The sequence below is a fragment of the Geospiza fortis genome, unplaced genomic scaffold, assembly GCF_000277835.1.
Source record: "Geospiza fortis unplaced genomic scaffold, GeoFor_1.0 scaffold590, whole genome shotgun sequence".
Classification (NCBI taxonomy): Eukaryota; Metazoa; Chordata; class Aves; order Passeriformes; family Thraupidae; genus Geospiza; species Geospiza fortis.
Genome location: NW_005054402.1, coordinates 552,409 through 564,092, shown reverse-complemented (window position 1 = coordinate 564,092; position 11,684 = coordinate 552,409). Strand labels below are relative to the sequence as shown.

At 40.2% G+C, this 11,684-nt stretch overlaps 1 protein-coding gene across 1 annotated transcript in view; it reads right to left on the bottom strand.

The window, feature by feature from the left end:
* Positions 1-11,684, bottom strand: part of SHANK2 (SH3 and multiple ankyrin repeat domains 2) — a 271,596-nt gene that overhangs the window by 243,326 nt on the left and 16,586 nt on the right. The window contains 1 exon segment of the mRNA XM_031061167.1: positions 3,700-3,919. Within this exon segment, the coding sequence (XP_030917027.1) occupies positions 3,700-3,903 (204 nt within the window). The 5' untranslated portion in view covers positions 3,904-3,919.

Here is an 11,684-nt window from a genome sequence, read left to right as displayed (position 1 = left end):
TCCTGCACACTGGTGAGAGCAAGGGAGGTGAAGGACAGGATGGGAAGCCAGGGAAAACACAACTCCCCCAGGTGAAGGGAAGATATTAATTCAGTAGGAATAATGCTTATGATACAGAATGTCTGAGGGATAATATTTATCTGCTTAAAATCAATCAGCAAATATCTTTCTGCTCAGCTGTCAATCACACAAACTGTGCTGTGACTGAGGGACACAACAAAATGGTTTGCACTGCTGCCTCCAAAAATATGATTGCCAAGATATCAAAATATGAATTATTCCTTTCAATGGGAGCTGTTGATATTAAAGATGAGACAAAAAATGGGAAACACAAATGAGAGTTTGGCATCACGGAAAGAAAAGGGAACAAGTCCCACATTTTGGTTTGTGCTGTGTTCAGCTTGATTCTCTGCTGAAACACTGCTCTCCTTCATCAGGCTGCACTCAGGAAACACAGAATTCATGAGGGGACAGGTCAGAAAAACCAGTCAGGCCAGGCTGTCAGTAGATCACCTGCCCGGATCAAAGGCATGTGAACAGATACCAGCAGCACAAAAATTCTCTCATCAAACTGAAGATAAAACAAGGAAGAGCAAACAGAAAGCAGCAAGGAGCTATCAGGCACAAAGTGGGATACAGAAGAATACTTGAGAAAAGTTGCAAAAAAATCTGGAGGATCTATGAGGCAGCACAGTCTGGAAACAAGTGATACTGGAGGCATCCCAAGGAAAAAGGGGACTCGAGCTGCAGTTGTCACAACTGGATTCCTACTTTAAGGTAAAATGTGCACAAAGTAAACAACAAAGTGTGTTATCTGAGAAGCAAAAGCAGTAACGGAAAAGATTCTTAATCCTAAAACCCAACAAATAATTAAAAAGTAAAGAAAGGATACAAAAGTATAAAAAGCAATGCAGAAACAGACACCAAGGGGCTCCAACTAAAGCTGTTGCTATAACGAACTGTCACTTATCAGACAATATTTTGCCTAGAAAGTCCAACATAATTTTAAAAACTCCAAGACCCAGGGGAGGAAGGAACCAGTAAGTGCTCATTGTTGCAGTGGAGCAGCAAAACAGATGGGCAGAAAGCATCTCAGAGAAGTCTTCAGCAGACCCAAACCCATCTCAGCCTCAGAATTTAATAAAATGTATGGATTTGAGCATTTTGACTTTAAACATAACCCACAGGGAGCACATAAGTACAGAGTAAGACAAAAGAGTGGAAAAAACACCCTGTGTTGATAATAAAAGGACAAAAACATTCCTTAAAACCACTGGCTGACAGAAGTGGTCTCAGTGTCTGTGGCAAAGAGCAATTCTAAGCACAAAACACCATCACTGCCAGAATATCAAGGTAAAGGAGATTTTCTTGACAACAGGTCCTGAAGAACCAGACTGATTTCACTTAGAAGCAGCATCACTTGGGATTTGTTCCTACATAGGCTGGAAGAAGAAATGGATGCAAGATGACTGGGCCTGGATTCAGACCAAATAATATATGCCAGATAACACAGCTGTTTTACCCATGCTTCTCAGGACTGGAGGGCTTTCCATGCTCTCCATTCCCTCAGGAATTTTACTGAGCTCAAGAAATCTTTCAGTTGTTCATTTAAATATTCTCCACCCTCCTGTGAGAAGGATGACACATTGAATACAGGTCATGCACAGAGGCAATAAGAAATTACCATTTCTACCAAGTCGTGTTTCAGTAAATTGGGTTATCACCCAAACTGAGAAGGAGACAAAAAAAATAACTGAAATAAAAACTGAAAAGCAATTGTTCTTAAGGGCTCCATATGAACTTGTCAAGCTTCACATTGTCTTCAAGTTTCAAATGAGAATAAAAGAGCAACAAGACAGACTTCCTACAATGTGTGGTAATTTATAAAGTTTTCCATGGCAGCACATCCTACTCGTGGTGCTTGGTGCTTATCTCATACCTGCAGGGGAATAAAGGCAGTTTGTACCACAGCTACTGCAGACAAGCAAACTTCATTCTCTGGAAGTTTGGCTTTAGAGCTTCCCAGTGGGCTGAATTTTATCTAAACCCCTAAACTTGTCTTCCTCAGAATAAATATAGTCTTGATCATACTCCCTAAAAACCAAAAAAAGTAAATTATGTTATTTCATGCTTCTTTGATTAAACAGACTAATTTTAAACACCTTGTATGTTAAATTAATTATAATTACACAGGAAATGGGGCCTATGCTTGCTCTGGCTTGTAACGTACAACAGCTCAAATTCTGATCTTCTCCACAATTTTCTCTACCACATTTAATCCACCAATATTTCTGTTTGCTAACTTGAATCCAGGTTTCACTTTCCTGCACGAAGAGTTTGTGGGCTGATAAATTAAATAAGAAATACATCAGCTGCTTTAGAATCGCAAACAATTCAGTTACTTTTCATGAAGTGTTTGTTGAAAAGGAAAAAGAAATACAAAAAGGCAATAAAAATGAACAAATTTTTAAATTTGTCTTAATACCAATAAGTAACTTATTACTGATCTAAGCACAAGAGTAATGAAATGAGAGGACTTCAGGAAGCTACTATCCCTGTGGTTTTAACAGCAGAGTAAACATAGCAGAAAAGTTGGTATTTCCATTCCATTTTCACAGATCTGTTCATTGGCAGGGTCACAGATAGAGCAAGCTGGTAAGATCATCAAAAAAGAGCTCCAGAACCACACCTGTCAAAACAGCTTTTCCCTGTCAGGCTGCATCCAGCCCATCTCTATCATTCTAAAAATGAACTTAATTAAGGAGAGAGGAAGGGCTTCATGAGATAGATCTTGAACAGCAGCAGGACATGATGTAGCTCTTACATGTTGGCACAGAGTGATGTACATGGCCCACATCCATGAAATTGAGGTGTTTTTATAATCTTGGAAGGCTGGTGCCACCCCTGAAAACCCTGACAGCAGCATTCAAGGAGACCCAGGGTAATTCAGATAATTAATAAACTCAGACAAATTGTGGTTCTAGATGGAATCAGTCTCTCCCAAGACTTTTCCAGCATGACACTGTTATTCCTATCACAGCATTCATGTTGGTTTCTCTGGCTGGAAGGTTCAGAAACAACATACTGTAGTAAAGGCACAGCAGCAAAGGAGGAAAGAAAGGTTTATTTGCGCTTTTTTCCTCATCTTTACACTCTAAAAGCCACAGGCTCTCTAAAAGGGATGTCTTTTGCGAGGCAGGTTGACAGAGAAAGACAACAAATACAGTAAAGAGAGAATTTGATGACCTCTTGCAGGACCCCAGTGTAGTGTCAATCACAAACTATTTCATGAGAAGAAGAACTAGAGAAGCCATATATATATATATATATGAGGCTTTCATAGAGTTAACATGTGATTTTTTGATTCAATCTTCATCTTCTGATAAGGTTATGGATTCCTAAGTCTCTTTCTTTTACCCAAAATCTCTGAATGCAGATCAGAGAGATATTTTGCTTTATGAACATGGCTTTCATCAGGGCAACACACTAAATTCTCTTGGAAGGGATGGTGCCTTTACTTGAGGCAACCAGTCAGATAAACCACGGGGATACAAAGCATAGGCATTAAAACAAAACATGAATTTTGTCTGTAGCATGTCAAAAAAGAAAGTAAAAAAGGGAACAGGTGTACTGCAGGTTGAAGCTAGCAAAGCTAATCATTAATTTCACTTTGTTTAATTGCAGTGCACTCTGCCTTACCGTTTGCTGCAAGTCAGGTATGATAATTCGAATCACTAAAGTGTTGCTCTGACTATCTTCCATTCTGCTGCTTGGCTTTTCTGCAGTTGCTCTAATTGTGTCATAAATAGTTTCTTCTTTGGAGCTGTCTGATTCAGACTCAACAGAATAGTCAGAGAAGCTTTGTGCCATTTCATCTTCACTTGATGTAGGGCTACGAGGCATGTTAAAGTTTTTTATCCTGCCAATACAAAGGAGAAAAAGAAAAAAAAATAAGTTACAGTTCAAGTCTTCAAAATGAATCAGCTACATTTTTTTTTCTTCTTGGAAATGACATGCATTTAACAAGGAAGTTTTATGGTTTATCCTCCTTTTATTTCTTTCTGTCAGTTATGTGGGTGTAAGGAGTGTAAAGGAAATAAATCTGGCTACCAATTTACTAGAGAAGAGGAAGGGCAGGAGAAGGAAAAAAGAGTAGTAAAAAAGAAGATGACCTTCCCAGGCACACCCAGGCTCCCAAAGGATCCAGAAAAAACAGCACAATTACCCAGTCCTGTGATAACCAGCCCTGCTGTAAACTCTGCTAAGAGCTAGGTCTGGCTTTGAAGCTTCCTCCTCCCAGTGAAAAGACATTTCAGGGAATTAATGTAAATTCTAAACTAACATCATCCTGTACATCAAGAATCTGCACAGGTGAGGCTTTCATAAAAGTCAGTATTCCCAAATAGTGGAACCAACCAAAAAACAAAATCCTACAGGGATCCAGACAGACACAGATGCTGCTCTGTGGTTTGTGACTCACATAACATCCCTTTAAACCAACACCACCCAAATCTGCCCATTATATATACTCTGAGCTTAGAATCCATTTTAATCTGTGCTATAGCTTAGGCTAAAATGAAAGTCATGTTTATTCCAGACTAAAGACATCTGTAATCAGGGGTCTCACACTAAGAACAGCAGAACATTTTCCTTCTGGGTTTTTCCACCTACAAGAGCAAATGAATTTTGTGGTTTCGTCCCACAAACTCAAAGCTGCTCCAGGATATGAAAATTATTATTCTGTGGAAAAATGGAGGAAAACATTTACAGTGGGAAAAACTGAAAAGGCCAACAATAAACTCTGCAGCGCTTGGACATCATATCACTTTTCAGATTTAGGAGGCCAGAAAAATGTATTATTATTTTTCTTTTTTTCCCGTGAATAATCCTCCAAGACAATTCCTCCGCATTTTAATGCAAAATAAAAATTCAGTTAGAAGAAAAATAAAATAAAGAAAGAAAGAAAGAACGAACCAAACAAGCAATTCCACTGCCAGGTCACACTTAAAAAGAACCAGTAAAGCAAAAGTGAAGCATGGAAGGGGGAAGTGACTTGATCACTCATGAACCAGGTGAGTGTATTGAGGTATCCAAGTACACATTTTCTATACTGATCTCATCCAGATCAGCCCAAGTAAATCAAGTCAAACAACAGCAAGGGATAAAAGAGCATTTTTTACCACTGTGTCTAACACTTTAGTTGAAGTCATTCCCTCTTCACTGCCCAGTCACTGTCCCAGCAGTAACTCCAGAGCAGGGACCAAAAGCTGCCACTGTCATTTCCCATTTTAGGCGCCCATAGGTTGCCTGGGCAGTGGAGAGCCAGGCCTGAGGCTGGAGGTCAAGGACAAGCATTCCCACAGCACATCACATCACACCCCCACATCATCAAGCTTTATTGTTGTTTCTGATGAAGGATAATTCTAGTGTTATTACCCTCAGCTATAATTACTAATGAAGACAAAACCAGTGCATTCAGAAACCTGAAAGCAAGCCAGTTCACAGCAGCTTAATGGAAGGCTCCATTTACAAAGGAAAACTCTGCAGGGAGTATTTCATTTTTTTGCTGCTTCAGTGAACTGTAGATTAATGCTGCTCTCCAAAGCACCTTAAGTCAATAAAAAGCATAAACATTTCTGTGGTTTCTCTATTTGTCTGCCACTGCTAAAACATGTGAACCCAAAATACAGCAGGACAATACACAAAATTTAAGGGCACAAGAGGTACAGGCCAGTGAGTGCGAGCAGAAAGACAAAGACCAGCACGTGGTGTGTCCGTCCCTAAAGCCATCTGAGAGCGCAACACATTCCAGGGCAGTGGGTTTGACAGAGAGCAGTAAACTGCAGTTATACAGCAGCCAAATAAGAGTTGGGTTAGGAGGAAAAAACTTCCCCAGGTTTTGGCAAGTGGATTTTCATGTAAAAACTACCCAGGAATAGCTCATTCTATAATAAGAAAGGAAAATGTCCAGCTGGAAAACCAGCTCCCAGGAATCAAGCCTTTGAGTTGAATAAATACTGGGACAAAGAACTTCTTGGAGACTTGTCAACAAGGCATAAGACACCTAATCTTCTGGAAAATAATGCACAAGTAAGCATGGAAAGGATAATGAAAGTCTGTATGCACAGTGGCATGATGAACAGGACATGGGCCCCACTAGCACAGTTGGGAAAGAGATCATTTAAACACCATTTTTTAAACAAGACCATCTGAACGCTGGAGAAACTGGAAATTTGTTTGGCTCATGTTGTGTGGAAATGGAAGATCCCACCACTTGTTAACCAGAGCCACTGGCTATCACGGCTCCCACAGAGAAGCTGATATCTTTTGGGAACTGTTTCACTTTTGTCACAAGGATATCCCAAAAGATTTTTCCACAACCAAACTTATTATATCAGGAAAAAAAGGCAAGTTGCCTGGCTTACTAATTAATACTTGTATAACCCATGAAAATATTGCATCCCAGATTCCTAATTCCTACCTGGCAATTCATTGGTTCAACACAGCTGAAACATAGATTAGGTTTATCATGGTTGTCTGAGATGCCTTCTTCCCTTTCTTAAAAAAAAAAGAAACAAACCAACAGATCATAGGATTCCTACAGTTAAACCAATCATGTTTTGTTTGTGGCTGCTTTTTTTGTGTAGAGGAGTGCTGACAAGATTCTCTGTAGATTAATAAAAACAGATGTCATTATCATCCTGGCAGTAAACACACCATGAAAAGTGTCACACCAACAGGGTTTGTTCCACCTCACGTTGTCTGTTCACATTTCTCAACTCCTGGACACTGAGTGTGCCCCAGCTCCAGGCACTGTCCTGCCCTGGCCTCTGCACATGCCCTAAGCAAAGCAAGCTTGAGCTGCAGCTGGCTAAGCACCTATTTTGACAGAGGAAGGCCACAAAGAAGCAGGAAGATGAGAGAGTGAAAGGATGGCTTTATGCTTCCCTTGTTATTGAACTTCTCCCCCAGCCCCTTGCCCTTTAGCTCGGCAGGAGCAGCAGGATGTGCACCCAGCCTCTGGGGCTGTGGCCAGGTGATGTTCCTCAGACCAACAGGCCAGATGAAAGGAGCACAGCTCAGACTGCTGCCTTCCCTTTACAGGTGCTATTTTTAGATTGGTTTTATCCCAGTCCAGCCCACAGCTTTCACAAAATCTGCTGGAATCTCTTCTTCTGCCATTTGCTGCCACTGCACCATTAAGGAGAATTTCAAACAGTCCAAATCATGACCATCAAACTCCCTTTTTCTCTAAAAAAATAAGTATTAAAAACCCTACAAGAACATTGCAAAAGGCTGGAATTAAACAGTGCACAGTTTATCAAATGGGAAAAAATTCAATTCCCAGAGCTCACTCTCAGGGAGAAGGGTGTGCTCCAGAGAGTGCAAACAGACACAGCAGGGGAAAAACCAACAGCAGCAACAGACTAATCTATTCTTTGGAGCCTTAAGGTTGTTGAACATCACACAAAAGGAATTTAATAAATATACATGTCTACATATATCTGTAAGTTAGATATTGTAAACTTGATGTGAAAGGGTTTGAAATATCAGTAGAGAGACACACTGGACAGGGGATCTTCATTGAACATCCAGGTATTATCAGATAAAACCACTATAAAAACCACATTTGAAAATCTTCAGCTTACTTATAGCTCTGTGTGATTTTTGTTGACCCTGCAAAGTACCAAACCCTCCTGGTCTTGTTTGTCCCTAAAACACAGCTGAGGCACAAGCACCAAATGCCTTGTCCAAGGCCAGGTCTCAGAGCAAGGTTTCAAATCCAGGGGTCACTGACTCCTAGTCAAGATAAGACCAATCTATTTTTATATAAACATTCATTTGCACAATAGCAGCCCTGTTTCCTGCAGGGGGAAGCCCTCCAGACTGCTGCAGTGAGGCCAGTTACAAACCTACCTGTGGGAATATCTGGGATACAGAGTAGGCATTGTCACAGGCTGAGTAATGTCATGAACCAGACTGTGAGAAAAGTTTGCTGGGAGAGGAACAGTCACTGCTAGAAAGAGGTATTTACTCATTAACTCTGAAGGAAAACTATTCAGGAAAGAGATTCCTGTGTAAAACCTGCCAGAGCCCCCAACACTTGGATTCTGTGGCTTTATTCAGGATTATACATATCAGCTCAAGAACCAGCTTGATGAGGTACTAAATTAAAATGCTGGAGAAGATCAAGCATTTTCTTTTCTAATTATAATATTAAAACAAAAATGCACTTCAGACAGAGCTGAAGGTGGGGGGTTGAGTCCCAGCACACCAAGCATTTCACATCTCCCCCTGGTTGGGCAGGAAAGGCCATGCAGAGGAAAATTTGAATTGAAGACCAATTCCAAAGGGCAATTTGCAATTTGATGGGTTCAAGCTCCCTCTGCACTCCTTGAAAGCTGGCAGTAACCAGCACTGCCTCCCAAAAAGCAAGCCCACCCTTCTGCTCACCCCAGACTGCTTTAACACAAATAGTGAAGCAAAACAAAGCACTGATCCAGGTCAAACTCCAGCTCTTTTTCTTTTTGTTTTTTTTTGAGAGGTTAGTTTCCAAATCCATCGTGCCTCTGAACAGGATCACTATGCAAATGTTTGCAGAAGCAGCAGGAGAAAGATGGCACAGGGCCAGAAGTGAACTGCCAGGGCTTGAAAAGGGCAGAACCACTTCATCCAAAGTCAGCATTAATGTTTGCAATCACAGAGTGGACCTGAGACACCACTGCCTGAGCTGCAGGAAAGAGATCTCCACAAACAGAGCCACCTGATTAACCCCAGGGGAAATGTTATCAGCACCCAAATCCCACAATTCCAACCAGGGCACAGACACAAAACCCAGCCAGGCAAAGGCAAAACCTGAAAGAAAATATCTGCAAGAAGAAAGCCAGAGCATGCACAAGGAGTGCTAAACAATCCACAGCAAAACCTCAGGGGAGACAAAGCACTTGCAGCTCTCCTGTTCTCCCAGCTCCACCAGACAGGAACAACTCCGCTAATTACAGCTTGATTCCCCATTCAGCAGTCCCTCACTTAAATTCACTTCCTGGTGATGATGTATCTTTCTGTTAAATAACTGAAACGCCCACATAAATATTTTAGAAGATGAGTGCTGACACAAATAGTACAGTACAAGAATGATGAGCAAAAATTCCTCCTGTACTTTTCTCTGAAGCTGTTGTTTATCAGTGTGGCATCTCATGCTTCCAAGATAAATTATTGATTGGAAATCAATTTTCAAAATCAGTGGTCATATCCATTGATTCTCATCAGCACTACCAGGAGATTGCTTTCACTGCCCTGTTAAAGAGCAGATTTAAGCAGCCCTTGATTTCTTTGCTGGGTGACCAGCACAAGTGTCAAACTGTTTTGCAAAAGGGCTTGAGTGAGACTTCACCCCACCTTTTATTTTTTAAGGAAACAAAGAAGAAAATTGTGTGAAGAAATTGTCAAACCTGCCACTTATTTCTGAGTTCTCTTGTTCGTGCCTATTTGCACAGACTTGTTAAGAAGCAGCTAAGTCCCATTAACTTTTGGTATTTAGAGTCTTAAATGCCAACATCATATGATTAAAGTGGGTTTGTAAGCAGTCCCACTGGTAAGGTAATTTTTTTTACTTTAGTATTTTTAAACATAGATACTTCACCATTATCACTGCTGCACACACACAAAATCTACACAAGCAGCCTATTTCTGCAAATGCAGGGTAGTTTTGAGTTCCTTTCGTTACCAAGCAGCTTTGGAAGCTAGATTTTCCCTTTGTTCTTTGTCTCTTCTACTTAGCATTTATTTTCCCTGTAAACTATTCAGCTGGTCACGTTATCTCCATGGAAAGGCTGAAGTTCAGCCAGGCAGATGTAAAGAGACATTTTGGACAAGGATAAGTACAAAGAATACCAGAGACAAGCAACTTCTGCTGAATGAGGAAGGCTGGAAGACAGGCAGAGAAGCAGATGTAGAAAAAGCTTTTGAATGTCTGAAGTGGAATTTCAACACGAAAAACATTTGAAGTAGGATTTCAACATGAGAAAACAGAACCTGCTGGCAGGAAGAGGAAGCAGGTGTAAAGATTTAGGACAGGGTGGAGCAGTAAAATTGGTTAGAATAGATACAAAAATGATTCAAACATATTAATAGGGGAAGCATAGCAAGTATTTATAAATGTTAACCAGCACAGGGAAGTTTGCAGTAAAGGCCAACTCCCAGTGGCAATATAAGCTCTTAAGTGGCTTCTTTTAAGCCCCTGCAAGGTTTCCAGAACAATTCTGGCTGACCTTTAAATAAAGGTCCTTCTTCCAGACAAGGAATTAGGCCCAGGCCCATGAGCCCCACAGAGCTACCTTCCAGGCTCTGCTCATTTCTACAGCTGCTTTTAGCATGGCCTCTAGTTTCCACATTTATTAGAACTTCTGCTTTCCAACAGATAGACAATGGTGCTCCTAAGACATTCTTTAAATACTCCTTGCAGTGGAAACTATGGTTTACTTACGGCAAAATAATAATCACTTTGAAGTATTAAATAAGATCTTTACAGGAATTGCATGCACTTTGTTGTAAAAGCAACATTCAGTTTGAAAATTCAGCTGTTTACTAGGTATTGATCCAGAATTCTAAACCACTTTAAACAGATGATAAAAAAAAAATCACTAAATAAGTAGCAGCTAAATAACTAATCCAAATAGGGTGGAAAGCAATAAAATGTTTTCAGAAATGCACCAAGCACATTGTCCCAGGTACACAACTTGCACCCAAAAAGTGAGATGCCTTCTTGGACTCAACATTGTATTCATGAGCAAAACAACAGTCAAGATATGAAAAGCCAACTTGAAACATGGAAAAAGTCATCCAGTTCCAGATCCAGAAAGGCATTTCTTCATAACATGACAGCTTTTACATAAAATATCACAAAGAAATTCTTTACTGTCAAGGTGGGGAGGCGTTGGTTGCCCAGAGCAGCTATGGGTGCCCCATTCTGGAAGTTTTCTATGACAAAATAAGCTGCAGATGCACTGACTGAAAGAAAAAATTCCCCTTCACTTATCCAAACCAATGTGAGTAGTTACAACATGTTCTTGAAGTAATACTGAAGTACTACACCACTTCAATTTTTAATAGTCACTGTCTGTTTCTAAGAAAATAGATTAAATGGTCATTTTGGGGTGCCCACCAAATTTTCTTACCATTTAGGGCAAGGCATTTTACTTTCCAGCCTTTCTGCTCCCAGCCTCTGCTTGCACTTAGCTATGTAAATATCAGAAAGATTATGATATGTTGGAAGGAAAAGGACATAAGAGAATTTTAAAAGATTTACAACAGGAGTCTGGAAAAAAAATAAATCAAAGCTTGTTGAACATATTTGTGAACCTCAATTTCACATCCTTGATGGACAAAGCAGCTTTGTTGCTTGTTAATTTGCATTTGATGTTTATCAACCTCTTTCCTCTTTACCCATAGAACATTTTTTTCTGATAATTGAAATACAAACAGAATAAAATGTTAACAGAGAAGCACTGCTGGTGTCTTGTTATGTAGATTAGCTCAAGCCCTGAATGTAGATAAAGCAGATTTCCCCTCCTCCTTGCACACAGGTTAGCATTTAGAGCTTGCTATGAAATTTAACCTGAATTTTCCTCAGATGTGATCCTGGTGGTGACTACTATGTCATTTGATTTGCTGTGTTGACAGAA